At 51.5% G+C, this 23,805-nt stretch overlaps 1 protein-coding gene across 8 annotated transcripts in view; it reads right to left on the reverse strand.

Moving 5' to 3' along the window:
- Window positions 1-5,605: 5,605 nt before the first annotated feature.
- The window catches only part of NCAM1 (neural cell adhesion molecule 1), a 324,416-nt gene continuing 306,216 nt past the window's right edge, over window positions 5,606-23,805 (reverse strand). For 5 of the 8 annotated variants that reach the window (XM_029209096.1, XM_029209095.1, XM_029209099.1 and 2 more), the window contains 4 exons: window positions 21,630-21,807; window positions 11,635-11,842; window positions 10,318-10,434; window positions 5,606-7,070 (listed from right to left, as the gene is read on the reverse strand). In XM_029209096.1, coding sequence (XP_029064929.1) covers window positions 6,950-7,070; window positions 10,318-10,434; window positions 11,635-11,842; window positions 21,630-21,807 — 624 coding nt within the window. In that variant the 3' untranslated portion in view covers window positions 5,606-6,949. Of the gene's footprint in view, window positions 7,071-10,317; window positions 10,435-11,634; window positions 11,843-18,695; window positions 19,043-21,629; window positions 21,811-23,805 lie in introns of those variants that run through there. The other 3 variants (XM_029209101.1, XM_029209102.1, XM_029209097.1) reach the window with 2 other exon arrangements.

The following is a 23,805-nucleotide window of genomic DNA, read 5'->3' on the forward strand; positions in this document are numbered from 1 at the left end:
TGGACCAGGGAACGGAGACGAGGAGGTCAAGCTGCGTGTTGGAAGGGCTGTGGGCATAAAGCGCTGAAGTCAGCCAGGGCGACGGAGGAGCTTCAGGGGAGAGGAAGATCCTGAGCACACGTCAAGCCTTCGACATGTGAGAGGCATAGTCCGGAGACTGCACACGGCAGGGACAGCCTGGAATCAGATGGAATCAGGTGGTCTTTCACCTTGTCAGTGCGAGCTTGTTCCTCCGCCGACCCCCTGTGTAAATGCCGTTGTTCTAAGTGCCAGATAAAGAGTCATTCAGTTTCTTCCCTGACATAGAGCTGCCTGTGAATTTTCTTTTCCAGGTTCCATGCTTGGTTCTCTCCTCTTCTTCATCTATATTCGTTCCTGGGTGACCTCACCAAGTGCCAGGGTTTTAAACCCAAGCTCTGTGCTGACAGCTCCTACCTGTGTCTCCAGACACTCGAGCTTCAGTCTATTCAAAATCTTCACTAGGGTGTTCGCGTGGATCTCGGATTTAAAGTGTCCAGAACCAGAGTCTGCATCCCCAAACTCTGCTTCTTCTTTACTCCTTTTAGAGAGTAGATGGCAAACCCATCGTTTCCATGGTTTCGGCCCCCAGATCTGGAAGTCACCCTTGACGCCACGCTCAAATTCACATCCAATCTATTATCCATTTTTGACAGTTTGACCTTCAGCAGAGCCAGAATCTGGCCACTGTCCACTTCCGCTGGATCCAGCTTGCCCCACACACTCCATCTTGTCTCATCTACATCATTGCCTCCTAACTGGTACCCTTACTTCCTCTCTTCCCCTGCTGTGGTCTATTCTCTACCCAGCAGCCAGAGTGACAATTTTAAAACTTAGAAGTCATGTCAGTCTTCTGCTAAAAGTTTTCCTTTGGCTTTCCATCTTAGTTGAAGAAAAAGCCAAAATTCTAAACATAGTCTACAGACCCTATGTGGTCTAGCTGTGGATACCACTGACTTATCTCCTACCTCTTCAGCCTCTGTCCTACACCATCCCTTGCTCTCTGCTCCGGCCACACTGCCCTCCTTGCTCTTTATCAAACGCACCAGGCAAGTCCTTACCTCAGGACCTTTGCACTTGCTGTTCTCGCTGCCTGAGATATCTTCGTTCAGATACTTGCACAGTTCAGCAGCTCACTTCTTTCAGGTCACTGCCCCATGTCATCATTTCAGAGAAGACTACTCTGACCTCCCCCCTCACCTGGACTTATTGTTGTCCATAGGACTGACCACTCCCTGATTCAGCCGTGATAGGCTAAATAACGTTATGGTAACAGATCCCAAGGTGAAGTGGCTTATAACATAAAGGGTTATGCAGTGGTATGCTGAAGCCAGCTTGTACTGGATCAGAAGAGCCAATTGTTAAATTTTCAGGAAACTTAAGTCAGTGTTAAGCACGGTCATTATTAAAAGTTAAATTACATACACTTCCAATTAATGAACATTAAAAATGAGGCGAGTACCTACTCAAAACACATCAGATCTCCATTGTTTTACAACATTTTACTATTATTATTAATGTATATGAAGTTTATTATTATTACTCCATATTATTATGACCTCTGTGCTCGAGGTTATCTATGTCTTTTTTATTTGTATTGTGGAAATACTAATATATTAGTATATTAGAGAGAACCACCATATATTAGGAATGCTGTGCATTCCTACCTAACTCCTCATGCAGTGATGACACGTAGAAATCAGCCATATTGGGAATAGTTACACAGCCCTGAAATCAGTAAGGCTACAAATCAGGGTTGGGCTGTTTTTGTGTCTCTCTGCGTGTGTCTGTCTAGACTTAGAAAGTGACGGGGCAAGCACTTATGGTGCAGGTCACACTTCAGAGTGTGTCCCGTCCGCAGCCATTCCACCGGGAAGAGCAGAAACTGAAGCAGTATTCAAACACCTACACCTGATTCGGCAAAGAGGTTGCTCACCACTGATAAATGAGTGAAGCCCGGGCCCATCGCTCTTCATCGTGTCGCTTTCGTCTTACTTATTAACATAAGTGAATATACCAGGCGACATTCACGTTGGAAGTTCGCTCATCCATCAGTTGCAGCCGTAGGTTGATTATGGATCCAAGACTTCAGCAAAAATGAACCAAAGCATCTGCATTGATTGGGTACATGGCATTTCAGCGTAGGGTACTTTGTTTTACTATTTGTAAATTGCATTCTTTATATCGGCAAAGTTTCTAATAAACATACACACACACCACACACACCCCCCGTACTTATATACCCACCTCTCCCCTCCTTCTTTGGAGAGCTGGTTGTTAAAACGTTCACTGGGTTGATCACATGCACACGCCACGCCCATCATGGGTCCTCTGTTCACACCCCTCACTCTGGGCCCAGGTGATGGCACTTCTACCACGTGCAGTGCCGCTGACTGCTGTGGCAGGGGAAGAGATCCACTGGCTTTCAAAGGCTCCACCTGGAAGGGACATGCACTCCCCTGCTCCTGTATCATTGTGGGAAGCAAGCCACGTGGCCACATCTACTGGAAGTGAAGAGAGAAGTGTAATCCCGTCACGTGCTGGGAAGGAGGGGGGGGAGAACTGGAATGCAGGTGGACGGCCCAATGACTCCACAATGTACTAGGTTCTTGTCTAGAATCCTCAGCCCCACACTGAACACACATTCCACCGGAGAGTGTTTTGTTCACTGCTGTCTCTTGGAGCACCTTGAGACACTCAAGAAATACTTAGTGAATCAGAGAGGAGACTAGCCTGAAGGAGGAAGGCTCTGGAAGCAAGCCCTCATGGATCAATGGAGAGGGTTACCCAAATCCTGAAAAGCAATGTGCTCTTAGAGCCCCTCACCCCACATGCAGCTGGAAATCCGCGGCACAGGAAGTCACATAGATGCATGTCGTTCTGTGCCATTTAAACAGGCCCTAGGGCCAGGGAAGGGACAAACTCTGGGAGTGGCTGCAGATACCACCCCAGGAGAAGGCTCCGCTGACCCAGGCTGAAACCAGCGTGAGGGCCATAGACCCGAAAGATGGTGTCACTCAGATTCGCGCAGGTGCGGGGTTGGCCCTGAGAAGGAGTTACGTTTTGCTCCCTGGGCTCCTTCCTTGCCTCACCCTCGTCCTGGCCTCTTCCCCAGGAACTCCTGATTCCATAGTCTAATAGATGATCCCAACTCTACTGGCTGCTGCTTCCCAACACAGCCAGACAGCTGCGTATGCAAGAGAATTCTGAGCTGAGGCAAAGTTTTCTTCCCTCTCTGTCTAGATCAGAGGTTTCAGTAAATCCCAGGGGTTGAATTAAGGCTCCACGTGCTGACCGGGATGACAAAGTAATACGGAGAGGCATCACGTATTCTAGAATAGCCTCATGCATCTACCTCGGCGTTGGCACCTTGGAGCTCAGGTGTACACTGTTATTCCAGGTGGGTTTGATGTTATCACACACCAGGGAGGCAACAGCTCTACTCCCATTCGTTGAGCACCTACTATGTGCCAAGGCTTTCCTATATGCTGCTTCGTTCATTACCCAGCACCCCAACTCTAACAGCTTGGTATTTCCTGTTTGTCAAAAGAGGAAACTGAGTCTGGAGGAGATTAGGTAACTCTTCCAAGGTCAACAGGAAAGTGGCAGAACCAGGATTTGAATGCAGTCTTTCTGAATCTGATGTCTGGCCCTTCTCGACGAGGACTCCTCTAACAACCTGAGAGAAAAGACTAAAAACTATCATTCAGGCAACATGAACTCAAGACCCTGGATTTAAATGAGGTAAAAAGAAAAAGAAAAATACCAGAGGCATTTCCACATTTGATTCACATGCCAGACTTCCACGGATCTGAAATAAATCCCAGTTGGACCATAAGAGCTTTTTTTTTTCTTTCAATTTTTATTGAACACAAGTATTCTGACAGAATGCAAAGTCAAAATTCTCAGTTAGTACTCAGTATTTACACCAGTGAGAATGGAAACAAAGGTGGTATCGATGTTTCACTTGGTAAAAAGTTTGTAACAAGAGAGAAGGCCCCCGAAGTCGGGAATGCTGGGTAGAGATGTTAATGGAGATCTGAGAACCACCATCCAGACAGACAGCCTACAGTGAAAACCTGGGACGGAAGGCTCCATAGAAAAGTGTGAAAATAGCGTTCCACTTCAAAGCTGCACTATATATACTACGGCCCTTCAGGGTTCCGAGGCCCTGTGCATGGCACTTGAGCGCCCCTCCAGCAGAATCTGGCCACGCCGGTATTTATGTGAATACATATGTATGGCACATACACATATAGACACACAGCCACTGGAAACCGGTAGAGTGATCTCTCCTTCAAAAAATTAAAAAAAGGAAAACTATAAGCTTTTATCCTTTAACGTAAAAGATAGAACGTCTTGAAAATAAAGTGACTCCCTCTTTGATTTTAAAGAAAGCATTGCTCTGTTTCTTTCTTTTTTTTTTTTTAAAGGAAAGAAAGCTCACGCAGGCAGAGACAAATCTATGGATGATGGGAGAGAGGCAAAACAAAAGGTTGGCAGAGTTTTGGGTTCCAGCCAATGGCAGAGCCAGGGTTTAGGGAGGGGGCAGGGGAGTCAGCTGCCCTGGGCCAGGTTATCTGAGGGTTGACCATACCTCTTTCTCTTCCTAACCACCGGAACCCAAAATCAGTTTATTTGACCACAACCCCTTGGAGTGAGATGCACAGTCTTGACGAGGTATAGCGTGGGCTTGGCCTAGGTAGTCAAAGCCATTAACATCACAAGATGAGGAATTGATTCCACTGACCACCCGGGGAACCGGAAGAGCCTACCACTCCCCGCTGGGTCCTCCCCCGTCTGTCTCAGACGCCCAGGAGCTCCCATCTGCTGTGTGCTCTGTGTGCTCTAACAACTGTCTTCACCTGACTTGTTCCTGAGGGCCTGTGCATTCGAACCATAGATTTGTGCAAGCCCTAACATCAAAGGGCCAGAGCTGTGTAGACTGGGATCCTCCATTTCCATCCCCAGGAGCTGAGAAAATGCAAAATAACCCCACACTGAGCAAATGACAGGACCATTATTTTTCACAGTTTGATGTGATTATCTAGCATAGCGCCATTGATGAGTCTGCGGAAGTGTCAGAACACTGGGGAGTGTGGCCCACAGAACAGACTCAGGGGAAGTCTTGCTACCCTAACCTCTTGCTGTTTTGTACCTTGCGAAAGGTGACCTGCAGGGTGCTGATTTCTGTTGACTTAGCATCATCTTCATTAACACAATCTCTTTGACTTCATTTTCTTTGTTTAAAGGCTTCAATTCCTTTTAAGATTTATTTTTGTTTCCTGAATATTTTTTTTCTGAGCTATCTGCTATACCTTCCACAACCAAACTATGTTGAAGTTTTATTTCAATACTATGACAAAAACACGTTTCACACTAAAATATTCACGCATCCACAGTGCACAAGCTTGCAGTTCTAAAGTAGAATGAGGAAAAAAAAGCAAAATTTCTATACAAAGGGCTGGCTTTTCCCTTCTCCCCCCTCCCATCCCCCTTAAAGTTTCTGTATTTTTCTTTCCCCCACTTGGTTTCCAATCCAGGAAAGTTGTGTTATGACTCCAGACAGCAGGTTGGGTTTTTTTTTTTTTTCTCTCTTTTGTTTCTACAAACGCTGCCTAAGTGAACAGAAGGCCGATGTTATTTTACTTCAACACACTTCCAAAAAAAGACACTAATTCCCTGAAGCACACATGCTCTTCCGCTCAAATCTAGATTCTGGGCTCAAAAGGAAATTGTACGTATATATTTTATTTGGCTTTCTACAAAAAAAGGGGATGTTTGGGGTAAAAATGTGTGTTCACCAAGACCAGCCCCAACTATACAATCTTCTCTGCTTCATTCAACAAAGCCTAAGAGTCCTTCAAAAGGAAGGACAGGGATGCCTGGGGAGCAGATCCTTTTCACAGATAACAGGCAGGTGGTAGCTAATCAGAAGTGGTCTAACCCCCTAGGAAACAAAAAAGAACTGAAAACCCGAAAGCAAAACCATTCCAGAACGAGATGCATTTTCACCTGAGTCGCACACAGGCAAAAATTTCAAATCAGAAAGGGGGGAAGAGCCACTGTAAACAATCAGATTTCGTAACGCTGTCCTGTGATGATCCTACACCCGTAGGCAGTACTTGTAACTTAAAAAAAAGGCAGCCATTTTACACGGACATTGAAACACAACTGAAGTCAAACATTTGTCAACTTGTAAACACTGGAAAGCAAAGTTGGCAGAAAGGTAAAAAAAAAGAAGGAAAAAGAAAAGGAAAGGAAAAGAAATCCGAATACTGCAAATTGAGATCTACCCCCAGAAGCTGCAATTTGGCATTCTTCCTACAAAACAAGAGTCTATGTGGGAATTGAATTCAGCTAGAAAGGGTGACACACTTTGCATACTGAACAAATACAAAGTGAACAGAAATTATAACTTATTTATGAGGTTTTACAGAGTTCAAACTCGACTGAAAGTATAAAAATAAACTTGGACTTTGTTCATTCGGTTAGTCTTAGTGTCTGGAAGTATTTCTCTGAACCTGGTCTGTGCCAGTTGGGCAACACCAAGTGCGGTCTTCCTGAACCTAGATATTTTATTTTTCTGAGCTTCCTAGATTCTTAATTTGGGGTCCTTTTGTTTGATTTTTAAATGGTTTCAGGGAACGGAGAGTCCTAGTTTGGCTGTGGGTTTCACCTTTTTGTCTCATTTTCTTACAAGTGAGTGCGCAGCAAAGGAACCCTTTCTATAAACCTACAAAAAGGAGATCCCACGTTGATCTGCTTAGTTTTTTTTTTAAAGGCAAAAGACACTAGAGGAATGAGATGTGTGTGTGTGTTTGTGTGTGTGTGTGTGTGTGTGTGTGTGTGTGTATGAGATATTGGAGATGCTCTGGTGAAGCTGTTGTGTCACTTTTAATTTTGATCTTTGCTGGTGTCTCGTCACCCATCATGCTTTGCTCTCGTTCTCCTTTGTTTGTGTGGCATCGTTGGGGACCGTCTTGACTTCGGCTGGCGCTGGCTTCGTTTCTGTCTCCTGGCACTCCGGCTTTGCTTCTACAGGACCCTTCCTGCGGAGAATCAGGAAAACAGCACTGAGACCACGGCCTGCAGTAACGCACCCTCTGGCCAGTTCCTCAAAGGGGGCTCCAGTTAGAGCACTGGTCTCCAAACTCAGCTGCACGTCAGGATCACCTGGAGTCTCTAAAAATCACTGATGCCTGGGCCGTGTCCCCAGAAATCCTGATTTAAGTGGTATGAATGTGGTGACTTTTAAAAGCACCCAAGTGGTTCTAACTTGCAGCCAAAGTAGAGAGCCACTGAATCAGTGGAAGGAGCCCTTCCGGCCCTAATCTGATGCCAGGGGCTCCAGCTTTACCTGGGGTGGTGCAAGTGCAGCAGGTGCAGGCTTTTCCTCACGCTGCATGGCTGCAGCAGCCCAGCTTGGTATAAATCATGTATGTTGGGCTCCCTGGTACTGATCCCAGGGGGCCCTCTGCAAACCACCTGTGCTTGCCTGTCCTCACCCCCGCCCCTCTGTGCTCTGCCTTTCCTGGTGATGCCTCTATGGCTTGCCAGGGCAGGGTAAGAAAATGCTCTTTGTTACTAAGGCAGCTTTCCATGGGAGTCTGGTGAGAGGCCAGAGTGGGCTGCCGGGCTGCAGGGGAGCTGGGTGGGCAGGGCTGTCCTTTTATTTTCTGACAGATTCGGGGCTCCTGGGGAGGGTCCCCTTGCTGCTCTTGGGGGCAGCACCTCCGCTTATCTGGGAGCAGCCACAGGAGCCTCTATAAAAACCTCTGTCTGACTCTGCCTCTATCAGTCCCAAGAGTGAGAATCTGGCTTAAGGACACACCAGAGCAGACTCAGACCCCAGCCCCAGCTGGTGCCCCTGCATTTTGGCCTCACACTGAAGAAACCTGTAAGCTGAAGGACCTGGCCTCGAACTTGGAAGACCCAGCAGTCATGCAGTGCTTGGGAGCTCTGCGTCTTCCCAGTCCCTCAAGGGCAGGAGAAGCAAGGGTGGGTGGGTAGGTGTGTCGGTTGGAGTGTGACAGGGCCTTCTAGACCACACAGATCCTCTCCCCACACGAGCCTCAGGGTCTGCCTCTTTACTTCCCGAATACCCGTGCCATTCTGGTGGGGACTCGGTCTTGCCCTGGATGACACACTGTCTGTGGGCCCCAGCGTCGCCGATCAGGGCACCTTGACCTCCTTAGCTCACTTCCCAAGCTACGCTCATCAGTGGCCCGAATGCAAAGGCTCCTCCAGGGGCAACAGACGCCACTGCGAGGACGATAAGGATAAAACCTAATTAACGTGGCCTAATTAGTCAGCAGGCGGCTGCCTGCCGGGCCTGCTGCCTGTCCCCACTCTCTGCCTCGGCCCAGCCCCTGGCTGACAGTCGCCTCCGAGAAGCTCTGGAGTAGGCTGAAGACACATCTAACAGGGAGGACACAGCACAAACGCACACCACCACCACGGGACACCACCCAACGACAATGGACAGAGAGAGGCCGTACTCGGTCTTGGCTGGTGCAGGAGGAACAGAGCCGTCGGCAGTGGAAGGAGCAAGCTCAGGGGCTTGTCCACTGGCCCCAGCGGCGGGAGCAGGAGAGCCCAGGGCTGCAAAAACATCCTTTGCAAGGTCAATATCTGGGGTCTTGAAGTTCCCTTCGTCCATTTTAAAGTCCTCGCCCTGGGCAGGGTTTGTGGTGCTGATGGAGGCCGCCTCGCTCTTCGGGCTGGCGAGGGCCCTGGCTGCCTCGGCCGGGCTCTTCGCGGCGCCGGGCTGGGTGGGCTCAGGGTCCGGACCTTTGGTGCCGGGAGCCTCCTGCTTGGCCGGGGGGACTTCTGGGGTGGGGGTCGTCGGTGCCACTGCTAGGGGACCGGCTGCCCCGGCCGGGGGTGGGACCGGCTTGCTGGCCGGAGGGGCCTTGGGGGCCTCGCCCGCACTGGCAGGGGCGCTGGGGCTGAGCACGCCCCCCTGGTTTGCCAGGACGCTAGAGGACAGGCTGCTGGCGGCGGGGGCTGAGGTCGGGGGGTCGCTCAGGTCAACGAGGGGGGCGACCTTGGGGGCTGAGGCTGGGGGCGGGGAGGTGGTGGCGACGCCGGGCCCCTTGGAAGGGGTGGCCTGGCCGGCGGGCACAGAGTTTGAATCAGGGGCGGCCGTGGCCAGGGGGGCGATACTGGAGGTGAGGGTGGTGGTCTCACTGGTGGGGCTGTTCTGAGCAGTGGCAAAGGTTTCGGTGATAGTGTCAGAGTTAGCGGTGACGGTGGTGACAGAAGGCAGCATGTCCTCAACAGTGGCTGTGGTGTCAGCAGGCAGCCTGTGGGGAGGACAGGAAGTAGAAGAGATAGACGATGAAGCTGAGACGGACAGAGAAGCCAGGAAGGGCAGAGGCCAAGGCGGGGGCCGGGGGCTGGCATGCGGGGACGCACAGGCATGGACACAGGCCCACAGAGAGAGGAGGACGCCAGAGGAAGCACACGCCCAGGCGGGCAGAAGAGGACACAGGAGACAACAGAGAACTCGGCAGTCTAACAGGGCCTGTCACCTTCCTCCCTGCTGACTCCCCGCCCGATCTGCACGGGCTCCCTTCCCTACAGCCCTGGCGGCCCTTTCGGACCCCTGCCTGCGTCTTGACTCAGGGAGAGGCCAGCTGGAGCTCAGTGTCCACCACCGCAGGCGTCATACCTAGGTCCCTGGGGGATTGGGCCCACCTGCCCCGGAGACGAAGAGGGCTCCACGTGGTCCCTCAGGGCTGTGGGTGGTCCAGCCAGAGATTTTGTGCTTCCATTAAGCTCCATTTCCTTCAAACCCACAGGACCCACGATACCCACGTGGTCATTACCATCACAGCTGGATGTGGCTCTGACTGGGGGTCCCCAAGGCTTCCGAGACCAGGAGAACCAGGGGGCTTTTACCAGGGCCCCAGCTTCCCTCGCCCTTTTAGGAAGAAGGCAGAAAACCCTAGAATTCTTGGAAATCCTAAACAGAATCTGCTAAGCTCAGCCTCTCTCAATGAAGTTTTGCCTCCTTAAGCCATTTCCAGAATGTGTGTGTGACCTGGGCACAGCGTCTAGGGATCCCGTGTATGCACGGAGCCTTTAAGGCATCCACAGCCACCCAGGTAGAATCAGGAATGCCTCCTCTCTAGGGAGAGGGTGGGGTCACGCGTTCCTGGCCCAGCACTCCAGAATTCTAGCCTGCCATGCTCGGCTGGGGAGCCGTAGGTGGGAAGCATGGAGCTGTGCGCAGGGTGATGTGGTGGCTGTGAGGCTCTGCCGAGGAGGTGGCAGCCCGCCCCGCCCACGTACTCGGGCTCCGTCAGCGGCGTGGTCTCGTTGGGCTCTGTGTGTTTCCCTCCGTCGTGGTTTGGGGTCCGTTCCTCCTCAGTTCGCACCTCCACAATGGGTTCCTTGGACTCATCTTTCCTGTGGAGACAGCTCTGCTGGTTCCATCCCAGGGAGCTGGGGGATGCAGGGGGCTCCCAGGGAAGCCAGCTACGGCTCAGGCACCTGTGCCTCGCTCGAGGCTGGGGTGGGGGGGCGGTGGGATCCAGAACCAGAGTCAAGTGCGGCATCTCAGCCTCCGCTCTTGCTAGCCGTGTGACCTGCTCACTCATACCTCCGTTTCCTCACCTGGAGAATGGGGCAGATAACAGTCTCTACCTTGCCTGGACGTTATGAACATTAACTGAGATAATGGATATAAAGTGCTTAGCACACTGCCTGGTACAGTCCAGTGCTCAAGTCATCTAGATTTGTATACACGTAAGTATGTACGCATATGCGCACACGTATGCGTTAAGTACGAGCATGGATAAGTATATGATGTATATATAAGTATACGTGTACGTATATGTAAGTATGTATACGTGAAAGTATATGATGTATGTATGTGTATACGTATAAGTATATGTAAGTACACACATGTATAAGTATAGCGATACGTATATGTAAGTAAAACATGTGTACATATGTGTGTGTGCATGTACATACATGTATAAGTACATGACGTGTGTGTGTGTGTATACAGTGCCTGGCATGGGGTGGTGCTAACAACTGATTTCCTTGCTCCGTCCCTTCTCGCCTCGCTCCACCTCAGCCCCACCCAGTGACAGTCTGTGAAGGTTCCTGTTATTTGGCTCAGGATCTGTTTCTCCAGAGATGCTGGAGCACATCCTGCAGGAGGACGCTGGATCGTCCTCCAGGACAGGTACTTTCACCTGCTTTGTTCGCTGCTGTCCCCTAATGCCTGGGGATGGTGCCGTGCCTGTAGCGGCTGCACCGTAAGTATTTGTTGAATGATGGATGCATGAACGGCAGCAAGGCAAGTGTGTCTCTCAAATGCTGACCCCTCCATGGTAGCTCCCCTCCAGGCTTAGCTCTGACAATTCCCCTCATTTTGACCTATGGAGGGATTTCAAACGTCTATGTGATTCTAGATGTGGGGTTGGGTCCAGCTGTCTGCTTTTTAAACGGGTACCCCTGAAGACCATGCTTTGAGAGACAGTTCTCTAATGCTCTGCTCCCCTCGGGGTTTCCAGTGGGGAAGCTAAGGTGATTCCCTCGCTGGGCCCCAGGCCGGGGCAGAGCGTAGCACTCCGCAGCAGAGGGCAGGTCTGCACTCACGAGAAGGCGGCTTTGCCCTCCTCCATGTCCTTGCCCTTGGCTCCAGGCCCGGCTTTCCCGCACAGGTTGACGGCGATGCACATGAGCAGGCCACACTTGTTCAGGAAGTAGCAGGTGACATCCACGGCCACCAGCAGCAGGACGAAGGTGACGACGAGGATGCCCACGATGGCGCCCGTGCTCAGGCCTGAGGTGGGGCTGCCGTTGGCTTGAGGGGGAGGGAGAGAGGGATGGTGCTGGTTAGTACAATGAGATGCAGACCTGGACCTGCTGAGCAACAGCCCTGGCGGTGGGGTAGAGCCCACAGGACGGCTGTGGCATCTGTGCTCAGAGTGACACTTTCCCTGGGGCCTCTCTACCCCCAGGTGTTGAGACAACAGCATCTCTTTCTTCAAGAGGGAGGGATGGCAGCCTCCTCTCATAGACCAGGGGACAAGGGCACAAGGCACCCACACGTCAGGAGGAGACTGGGCAATGTGTCTCCATCCCTGCTCTCAACCCACACTCAGTTGGTCTCCCCGTGAGCCCTGGGAGCTGCCAGGGACAGGGTCCCAGATGGGGCGACAGAGGGTTCCCAGGGCTTCCTTTGGGCTTGTGGTGACGTCAGGCACATCAAGACGCCCCGTGCACCTCCGCGCTTCCTTCCCCCTCTTTAGGAGCCGCTCCAGAGGATCCCGACTTTGGACCATATCCTTCTTCATTGCACCAGGAAGACGAATGAAGCTCACTTACTCTGGAGATATGGGGGCCTCGCTAGGCCCAGAGGGCAAGGTGGAAGGTCGGGGAATACTCACCATCTGGGAGCCAGGCACGCTTGGATCAGATTTCAAGAAACCCAGCCGACTCACCCAGAGATGCACCCACGCACGACAGGCTCACTCACACAGGACACGTGCCTACCACAGACGGACACACATTCTCACCTTTGAGCAGCGCCCAGCATCCCTGCTCTAGCTGGACTCACTGGAATGACTCAACCTCTGTGTCTTACTCCCTGGTGTCCATCTAGAATCCCCTGGGGGCCCTGGGCTATTGATGGTATCACAGAAGGACCCCAGGCTCGGCTCCATAGGGCCCCCTCGTGATTGGTGCTAGGCGCCTGCGGTGGACCCGACCGCTTGGTGATTCCCACCAGCATCTGGCAGGCGGAAGGCTGTGCTGGGGGAAGCAAGGACCCATGCAGAGCTCTGTGGAAGCCAGTGTGGAAAACATGACCCCAGGCTGAAAAGTGGGTACCCTGCTTCATTTTTCTTCTGGGGGGACAGGGTTCCAGAGGGGCAGCCCCATCGTACCACCAGACCTTGTCTGAAGCTTCCTGTGTCCTCCGGACCCACTTGGGTCACCCAGGTGTGTTGACTGGAGGCAGGAACTGTGGCCAACACAACCTGGGTCTCACTGGGCCTTTGCTGAATCTGGGCCAGGCCCAGGGGCCTCTGGCCACATCACGTGCCAAATAATGGAAAGAATAGGTAACCCAAGGTGACAGAGATGGGCCACACACTCTGTCTCCATGTGGTTTGTGCTCCTGGGAGGCCCTCTGTGTGTCCCAGGGGCCCTGCTCAGGCGTGGCGGGGCTCCTTCAACTGCTGTCCTATTCTGATGGCCCTTATTTCTAACTTCAATTCAGTGTATAGGCCACTGGCCAGCACATAAGAGACGACCACTCACAACCTAATTCCTGGCACCCAGGGCTCAGCTGGGCCTGCGCTGGAGGAACCTCCTAGGATCTTGAATATTTTTGCCTCCTTGGGACCTTGCTCTTGCTTCCCAGCCCCTCCTCAGGCTCCCCCACTGCTCCCTTTCAACCCCACACTGAAGACACAGCCTGTTCCCCAGGAAGGCCCGAGTCTGGCAACGGGCTCCATGCTCAGAGGACCCAGCTCTGACCACTCTGTCTCTGGGCTTTGGCAGCAGGAAACCGGCCACGGGTCCCTGCGGTCAGCTAGAGCCGGTCTTCTCCCCAGTAGCACACCGTCCACTCTGCTCCCCCGTGGCGCTCACACATCCACACACAAAAGCAAAGAAAGCCACTCAGGCCTTCCTGGTCTTCAGAATACCAAAGCTGCTTCCCTGAACAGGGAAGAAATACGGCCTTGGGCTTCCTCCCCATCCCATGACTCAGGGCTGGAGGCCACCTGACACCCATACCCAATAGTGTCTACTTCCTGCAGAAGGAGCCTAAGGTATTTTTGTGGGGAAAGAATGTCTGTATTTTTGGACTCAAAGGCACTAACACCATGTTCTGAGGTTTATACATAAATATGGTTTTAGGGAACTAGTCAGGTCTCTAAGGAAGAAAAGCAAACCACTGCAAAGCTGCTCCGTGTGGGAGAAGCAGCTGTTATCCACCTGTGCTCTGGGCTCAGCAGACCCATCAGAGGGCTGCACTGCTCTGAAGGCCAAGGCCAACACCTCCAAGGGCCAGGAGGGCAACGAGACTGATATAAAACAGAAGGTAGGGCAATGGTCTTCTCTCTCATTTGATATAAAATTCAAATTCTTTCCCTTGGTCTAAAAGGTATTACACGTGCTGTGGACTCTCCCACTCCTCTGACCATCATAACTCAGGGCACTGAGCCCTGCCTCCAATCCCTGTGCTCTAGCCGGGAGCAGCTCCATTCTATCTGCTCACCACGCCCAGCCCGTTCCTGTCATAGTGCCTGGAACCCTCCAGCCCCGGCACCCTGTGGTGGCTCTTTGCTTTCTTGCAGGTTCAGCTCAAATGTCACCTTCTTGCAGAGGTTCCCCCCTCCCCTGCCCCGACCTCTTATCTACTCAGGCACCTCTACCCAGTACCTACCACATTACCCTGTTTTATGCTCCTCTTACCCCTATCTGTCATTTTCTGTTCATTGACATGCTTTTATCTGGCTGCCCCGCCCTCTAGAATATCCCGGCAGGTACCCTGTCTCTTGTCTCCCCAGCATCTAGGACAACCCAACTTATAAGAAATGTTCAAAGAATATTTGTTGAACAAAGGAACAGTGTTCAGCCTTGGAGATGAGAACGCTGTCTCCAAATATTTAAAGGTGTGTCATGAGAAGGAAGCAGCCTTATTCAGTGTCCCTAGTGGATGGCAACTATGGGGGTAGGAGGCAAACTTGAGCTCACGCGAGACAGAACTAACACACAAGAGCTATTTAAGTGTGGTGTGAGCTGCCTTGGAAGAGCTCCCTGTTGCCAGAGGCATTCAAGAAGAGGCTGGAAAATCCCTTGGCCGGGGTACCATAATGCTCTGGATGAGGTTCCTGCACTGGGCAGAGCCTAGGATAGAGGATGTCTTCAGGTCCTCTTCAACTCTAAGGGCCTGTCATTGCATGTTAGATGTCCTACAGTCCCCAGCACAGGGTACAGATTCCCTAATGTCCATGTCCTCCACAGGGTGTACCGAGCAGGACTTTTTCCTGCAAGACAATTGGTAGGTCCCATCTTTATTCATTGAGTCTTATGATTTTATCTTTAGTTGAAAAATAAGTACCTTTCAGCATAATGTTTCTCCACCTGCAGCAGAATTCCTGGGGTGCTTTGTTAAGAATTCAGATTCTGGGGTTCCCCCATTCTACCAAGTCAGAATCTCTGGGGCTGAGGCTCAGGCTCAGGATTTGATGGAGCACCCCAGCGATTCTTATGCACCCCAGACTTTGAGGACCACTGTTTCTAAGTTTTCTGCCTGCATTACAATGAATAACAGCTGTTCCTATGACTCCCCACCCAAGGATGAGCTGTGCAGTCTTACCTGGTGGCCCTGACCTAACTGATGTACTTGATGGATGGCGAGAAAAAAGACTTATCCCCAAGGGACCACCCAGTTCACCATTAAGAGTCTAGACTTCCAGAGGAAGTGAGGTACCCCTCAAGCTGGAGAAAGGATGTGTGGAGCTTTTACAAAAAACCGTAAATAAAGGAAACAGAGAATGCAAATGAAAGGGTACCCAAGTCAAGCCAACATTCATTACCTCTTGGTGGCTGCTACAGAATTGTTTAGTCCAGGAAATTAGAAGGACAAAGGTTATCTCCTGCATCCTGCTTAACATTTGACAAAAGGAAAAGAAAACAACTTTGGGGTCTATCTTTGCATGACCCTCCCCTGACCTCTCCTGGCTACCCCATCTGCACACCTGCATACATAGAGTGCTTCCGGGGAGCAGTTCCTCCACAACCTCTGGGCTTAGAGCTGCGCTGAACGGTAAGGCTATGAAGCTGGGGCTGCACATCCTCTGTGGTTCCTGGTCTGGGAGGTGTCGGCACTGAACACCTGGCCTGCCCAAGACTGAGACCTACAAGTGCCTATGCTCATAAATGCCTCAAAATGGGAAGACATCTCCCATCTTGCAGTTGAGGGGGCCCAAGTCACTGTGTCACGGGACATCAGTGCAGAAGTGCCCCCTCCCGCCTCCGACTCTCGGAAAAATTAAGCTGAGGTTCTGGTTCACTCGTCTGCTTGTTCCTTCCTGGAATCTGCTGAATAGACGGCTGGTCTCGGGGCTTTCAGGAGGCATCCAACTAAGTGTGATTATAAACAGAATAGGGCTTGCCAATGAGACCTTTCTCTTAGATTCTCTCTGTCACCACGTCACTCTGTGAAGCCTCGGATATGAAGTCGTTACGGGAGCCGTGCAATCGCGAGAACTTGCAACACAGTTGTGGTTCTGGTGGCCCAGAGCGTGCCCCTGATCCCAAGGTGACCACCTTCTGGCTCCGCAAAGGCACTTTCCCCTCGCCCTGTCTGCTGGGGAAAGTCCAAGGAGGCGGTGACCCACAGCAGCTCTTAGGAGAGCTGAGAAAACTGCATCACTCCTCATGAGGAAGGGAAAGTGATTCCTTTGACTAGAACTCCACTCAGCAAGCTACGAGTTTGGGGTCCAATTTAAAGGGCTCTCTGGGGCAATCAAAGTAATCCAGGTACCTGTGAGGTGGAGGCAAAGGGATTTTGGCACTTTGTAGGATACACAACTATCAAATAAAATCCAAACACGCTGGTGAGTTCACATGAACTGTTATTTCCTTTAATAATGCAAAGGTGTAAACGTCATCAAGGCCTCGCTGATTATCTACACAACAATGTTAGCATTCTTATTAGTAGAAAAACGTGATCCAAACCTGCCGTATAAATATTGCAAAACACGAGCAGAGAAGCCCTGTGGCGTGTCGAGATCGGGCAGCACTGAGACAGGGCGCGGGGGCAGGGCGGCTGAGCGGGGCAGCGAGCGTTCCCTCCTTCAGGGCCTGTCTCAGGGGCTCCCGGCGGGGCTGAGGACTGCAGCCACCATGAGGGTGGCTCAGTGTCCGGTGGGGGCGGGCGTGCCTGAATGCTGTCTCCCGAAAGGGCGTCCCTTACAAACCACGGGCCTATCCGAATGGGGCCAATGCAATGACCCCAACGTTGCTTCAGCTGAGGCCTGCCTGGCCCAGAATGAGCTGAGGGGACAGGGTCATGGGTGTCAGGCCTCCCCACACTTTGGGCCAGATCTTCAGAAACACAGACATAGGCCCTTGCTTATGGGACTGGGCCCAGGGTGGGGCAGACCGCTGAGATGGGCCCTCCTGGGTGAATATGAAACTTGTGCCAAAGATGATACCAAGAGCCTGCCGGGAGTCAGGGGACAGTGACGGGTGGCCTGTGTGAGGACCAGGTCTCCCTCCTTTGCCTTCCTAATGGCCCTGGGATTCTACGCCGGGCCCGGAGGCACCATGGGCCTCTCCTTGATACTCTGCCTTGTACCTAAGAACCGTGTCTGCTCCCGCTGCCATGGCGGGACGGGAGATCGGGGATCCCGGGGGAGAGGTTCACGGCGGGGCTGGAGGTCAACGGGGCCAGGGCGAGAGGCGCTGCCTGGCTGAGCCGTTGGGTGGCCTGTGGCCTCCGGTGTGTGTACCTGACCCTCTAAACTACCAGCGCTGGGGACACGGGCCTGTGCCCACTGCCACGGGCAGCTCTGCCCCGCAGACCACAGGATCATTTGGATTCCCAAAGAGAAAGGCTCGTCTTTGAACATTAAAAAATGACAACAGAACCAAAAAGTAAAGAAACCAAAATGAACAGAAATCAAACTTCTGTGGAGATGCTCAGAGATGAGATATGTGGAATGATATGTGACCACAACGGAGGAGGGAGTTTTTATTCAGGAGAAGGTACCCCTGAGCTCAGACACGGACGCCACTGAGCAGGATTCACTCGAGTCTCTACGGGGAACTTTAACAAACACACCTCACCTCCTCTCCTGGGCATGGCGGGGGCTACCCTCAACAGCAGAGGGGCAGCTGGCTTCCACCAGAATTTTCAAAATGTCATTGAAACCACTGACCGACAGGGGGTCGGGGCACTCGGGCAGTATGACAGGCTGGCTGGGTTCCAATTTATGGGCACTCTGGGCTGGCCCTGCCTCGCGCTCTACAGAGCACGTGTGGGGAGGGGGTGTGACTCGCACCAGGCTCACAGCGGATGCTTCCAACCTGGGGGACTGATGCTTACGTGATAATGTGGGTCACAGTTGGGCCACATCCGCCAAGACACGAGGTCAGTGACTGATCTGTAGCCACGCAGCAGGTATCACCCTGACTGGGAGACACGCACCTTCCAGAGCCCATAGGTGCCAAGCACGTCCTAGGTTGGCCCTGTTCACAGAGCCAGCATCAGGTGTTGGTTATACTACCAGGACCAAAGCGCCTCCCAGAATGTTGGATCAGCCCCAGAAAATACTCAACAAATCCGAGTTCTTCCGCTGCATGGGCAACAGGGGGACTTACTTTGCCCATCATGCCAGCAAAATGCTCCGGTGAATCGCAGCGGGCTTACCAGGGGCACTTAAATGCAAGCGAAGCCAACTACTTATTGAAGGGCAGCAGAGGAGCACAGGGTTACAATGGGGACACGGGGTGATTTTAACAATCTGATGCAAGCTTTAGAGAGTACTTAGAGATCCTTCTCTGCTACATCATTTTCAGGTAAGAACCAGAAATGCAACCAGTAGCAGATGTGCAGAAGCTTTTCTGTAAACCTAATGTAATGGTTTTTTGTTGTTGTTCTTTTAATATATATATATATATAGAGAGAGAGAGAGAGAGAGAGGGTGTAAAGAGAAGAGCTCCCAAACATTTTTATACTGCTATGAAAAAGGGGGCAAACTCCTTATGAAGTGGCACAAAAGTATCTGTGAAGGGTAATAGGTGTGGAGGTCCAGCTTTTTCCAATTGCCAAACCTTCCTCTTGCACAGACAACTTGGTGGTGTGGCCATGGCAGTCCTGACAGATCCTTCCAAAGGGGGCACTGATCATTCTCATAGGAACCGGGCTCTTAGGCAAATTTAGTTTTTTGGCATTCAAGTTCCTAACAGAGCAAGAGAAGAGTCACTGCAGAGAAAAGCAATGAGACAAAGGTGGAGGACGTGGTGGAGCCTCCCAAGGTCGCTGCAGGTGCCAAGCAATGGGTCCCCAGAGAGAATGTGGTTGTTTAAAAACAAATGTGGCAGTGGGGGTGTCCCAGTGACGTCCAAGGTGATATGTGTAACGACAGACACAGGAAAGGGAGGGGGAAGGAGGAAAGAGAAGGAAGAGACAGAAACAGAGAAAAAAAATAGATAAAAAGAAAAAAAAATAGGTCAAATATAGAAAATGCAAGAATCAAAGGTTAATTCAACTTTGTAAATTAAACTGACAAAGGTTAGAGAAGAGTTCAGTGCCATATTATCACCATAAGGCCAGTTCCTAAGCTCAGCAAGGCCAGAAGCAGCACAGCGGGGTGAATTCAGGGGTTAGGGGTCAGCGAGCAAATGAAATTAAAGTGAGAGAACAGAAGCCTCCACAGGCAAATACAAGAGTCTGATTAGGAAAGTGTTACCTTTGATAAGGGGAGGTCTCTGAGATGCAGTCAGGAGTCTCCCCACAGCCTTCTATAGCCTCTAGAGCTTTTTACACGTTGGGGTAGAGATGCATCTGATCACTGCAGTATGTGCAGCAAACTGTATGCAAGGATGGGGGCCACCTTTTCAGCAATAAATCAGACTCTTCTTCCTATTGTACAATCCCCCCACCCATAGTGCTCTTAAAGAGAATCTAGTTCTGCACCTCTCACCTCCAACCACCCACTGACCAGAGAATTCCACCGTGAACGTACATCTCGTAATTCAGAGGTTTTATTCGCAGGTCCCAGAGAAGTCCAACCAAGCAACCTCCTTCTAAAACCTATGCAGTAGAGCCCGAAGCCCTCCTGGGGAGGTGAGTAGCCCCTCCAACCCTCCCCTTTAACTGGGAGCCTGAGAGATTAGCCAGAAGGATTCTGACAACCCCGGTGGGCAGGACTCGGGGGACTGGTCTTCCCAGAATTTCTGTATCTGACACCCAGTGGCCCCAACTTCTCCAACCCCAGAAGCTGATGCCGCTGGCAGTACCCAGCCTGGGAACGCAGCGTGTCGGAATCACCACCTACGAAGTCTTACCCGGGGAAACAGATGCCCGTAGAAATCTGTCTCACTGCAAAGGAATCACTCAAGGCTTCTCACTCCCCCATCTCCTGAGTGCCCCATAAAAGCCGAGCAGATCTGAACACTCCCACCAGACTGTCAATTCCAGGGAAAAACTGACCCAAGAATGCAGAGAAAGAAGGGGCAGAGAATAGAAAGGGCCACCTCTATTTGGACAGCCTACGAAGCAGTGAGGAGAACATTGTTTACAGTCACAACCAGATACCTTGGCTTCATCACTGACCACATGACCAGTGCCTGCAGAGAGACACCCACCCTAGCCTATGCTAAGGGGCCTCCCTGTCAGTGCAGAGGGGAGGACCATGGACACCTCTCATCTATGGCCGCCAACTCCCTGGGGGCCCACACACACCCTTCAGATACACACACTCACGCACAGCCAACCATCGGGAAGCACACACTGATCTACTTTGCTGCTGCTCGACCAACGCACTTCCACACACACAGCCCTGTGTCATAGTAGCCCATGTCCTTTCTGGCCTCTCTCCCTCTGGAAACAGCAATCGTGATCACTGAGCTGAGAGCTGGGGGCAAGCACTCTAGACAGGACAGGCATAATGGAGGCCAGACGAAGGCCGCCGGGAGGTTGGAGCATCTTCCTACCATACTTGAACACTGCAGAGCGTTTATGGGGACCCCTCCACTAGGCTACAGCTGCATATTCTATGCCCACCTCTCCTGCCTGTGGTTGGCATATGGCTGCTCTGGAAAAGCAGAGAGGGGAGATGAAAATCTCTTTCTGCTCCGAGGAATTAGGTCATTGAGGAGACTGGCCATCAGAAGCGAGGCAGCTGGGCCAGAAAGCAGAACTCTCACTTTATTCCCACACTTGAGCTGGTCCTGGATCCCTAGAGACAGATCTGCATCTCCTGGGAGAGCTGCTCCCATCCCGGCCTCTAGCAGACTGGACTGCCTTTCATGGATGGGGGTTTCCAGCGTCTACTTTCTCCACTTGTTCTGTTTCAAGTGGCTCGGTTTAATCTTTGTTTCAATTGAGAGGCCCTTGGCGGGGAGGATTTTTAACTAACTAACTGGGCACCATATGTCCCTTCTCTTGGGGTTCCCACAGAGAAGAGATTTGGACCACAGTTGTGCAGGTAAGCAAGCATCAGATAGAAAGTGCTTCGAAACAGTTACGTGGTCCTTGTATGAAATGGTAGATAGCAGATAAGGTCTCGAAAAAGGATCCTTCCTCAACCAGCATCCAAAGCTCGGCTGGAGCTGGGGTCTTTCCCATCTGAGGGATCCCACGGACTGGCTTATCATCAGTCCTCCAAGGCTGAATGACACAGGACCTTCACTCAGGAGGCTTGGCCAAGCCTTCCTGGGGGTCCAGTCCATCTCAACCTACTGCACAGCTAGGTACAAAGCAAAACTAAGCTTTGCATGGGCAACCGATCATGAGGATGGCTGTAAGCAAGCGAGTTGTCAGGGGCTGTTCAGGCACATTAGGAGGTGCGGCACTTGTGCGTTAATCCAAAGCGGGAAACTCACAGAAAGCAAAGCCGTCATACCTGGGATGGCTGTGGGCTGGGCCGAGGTCCTGAACACAAAGTGAGCTGCTTTGGACTTTCCCTGCTGGTTCTCAGCCACCACATAGACCTCGTACTCGGCATTCCAGTCCAGGGACTTGAGCATGACGTGGTCACTGCCAGATGGGAGCCTGATCTCTGGTTTCCATTCGGAGGAGAGCTTCTGGGAGAAACCGGCAAGAAAGATACAAGACACCAGAAAGCTTTAGGTGAAATCGCTGCTAAGACGAGCTAACAGGAGGAACATAAGGGAGTCAGAAATAAAAACCAAAGATAGGACATGGTCTTTACTCTTAACCGGCCTGAAAAACCCAAAGGTAAATGATCATGCAGGTCAGGAGGTCAACGTTGCCTGCCTGCAAATACAAACAGCGGCAGACCGCCAGTGTGGCATGGGGCCAACCCTTCAATGTCCCGTGCACCACCTTGAGAGCGTGCAGGGACCCAAGCTACACTCTGGAATGCTGGCCCGTGGCCTAAGGACGACCTAGAAGAGTAATCCAACAACTGTGTTTCTTGTCCTGTTTCAGAATGTGGGTCACACTCAGGTGTGTGACTCACCTCCCTGACATGGGAACACTGCACAGATTCCACTTTTATTAAAAATAAAAACTATCATTTATGGGGCACGCACTACGTGCCAGGCATTGGACTGAAGGCTTTCTGCACATTTTCTCACTGCATCCATACAACAAGCCTGCCAGTGCTTTTGCCTGGCCCTTACTAAAGCTGATGACGGGGAAGGGAGGGAGAGGTCAGGTGACTTCCCCAAGCCACATGGGCAGTCGAGCTGTGGCCAAGAGCCTCTGGGCCCAAAGCCTTTCGTAGAAGGGAGCTCAACACACATCTACTGCACTGAACTGGATTGTCCTATTCCATGCAGTGTGACCTGCTCTCTGAGACTGGAGCTGGAGGTGTCACAGGTGTGAATTCTTCTGTCAGGTCCAAGGCTGAGGTGCCCAGAGTGCCTGCAAGGTACACTCAGCTCAGCAGAGCACTGCCCAGGGCATAATTTCAGGCACGAAGCTGGAGTTATAGGTGCCCCTCTTTTCTCAAATGTTCTTTCCAGTTCTATCCTACACGTTTGCCAGTGAGTTTGTTCTGGGTGGGAGCTGTCGACGCATGTCTACTGGATGATGGGCTGCTCCCCGGAAGGGCAGAACATGCTAGCAGTGTCACCTGGAAGGTGGTCTAGCCCATGGCTGAGGCTGCAGGAAAAGTTACATTATAGGAAAGCCAGCCGTCTTCCCAGAAAAATGCTTTGTACCAGCCAAAGGGATACCTTTAGGAATGGGATAGCACTCGTGTCATGGCCATGACCAGTGTGGGGAAATGCTGGAAGGGGGTGCTTATGTCCTCAGAGTCTAACTGGAAGCCAGGCTATGGCTCTAAGTTGGCTCCCGAGCGTGTCAGCATGTACCCCATTTTAATTTAAAATGAAGAAATTCAGCTGTTCTTGTCCTCTTTCTCTGAAAGGCTTCTTTCCTTGGCAAACATCATACAGAAGACAGAGCCAGAATATAAAGCAAACGTTACGTTACGTAATACATATTAATAATATATAATAATAGTAATGTTCAGCAAATGTTAGGATTTTGAGGTGGAAGGGAGAGGACAGTTACGGTTGTCGAAGTCTAACATATCGCAGTGCTTTGCCCCAGTTGTCTCTTTAAGGCAGGCCTGCCTGGCACAGCTGGGACGGCTCTTCTGGAACACTGACACCTGATGTGGCCTCATAAGGGAGATATTTCCAGCCCCAGCCTGCATCATAGCAGTGATTATCACAGTTACCACGTACAGAGTTTTCCAGGTGTCAGGCACATTTCAGGTTCTTTGCTTACGTTATAACTAATCTTTACAACAGCTTGATAAGCTCTCTCCATTTTATTGATGGAGAAATGGAGATTATGGAAGACTGGGTGACCTATACAGGTCCCATGCCGCTAAATGGTAAAGCTGGAATTGGGTCCCATGTCTGTTGGGCCACATCGGCATAACAACACATAATAACATCCTCCCCTTACACTGCCCACTTCCAGTGGGCTCCATGGGACCACCTGCCCAGTCCCTGAATCCTACTCCACAGCAAGGAAACCACAGGGACCTCTCAGATGGTGGTGCCTCTGGGCTGGGCCTTAGGAAAGTCAACTGAGGCTCC

Source organism: Monodon monoceros, unplaced genomic scaffold, assembly GCF_005190385.1.
Source record: "Monodon monoceros isolate NGI ecotype Baffin Bay Population unplaced genomic scaffold, NGI_Narwhal_1 Super_Scaffold_7, whole genome shotgun sequence".
NCBI lineage: Eukaryota > Metazoa > Chordata > Mammalia > Artiodactyla > Monodontidae > Monodon > Monodon monoceros.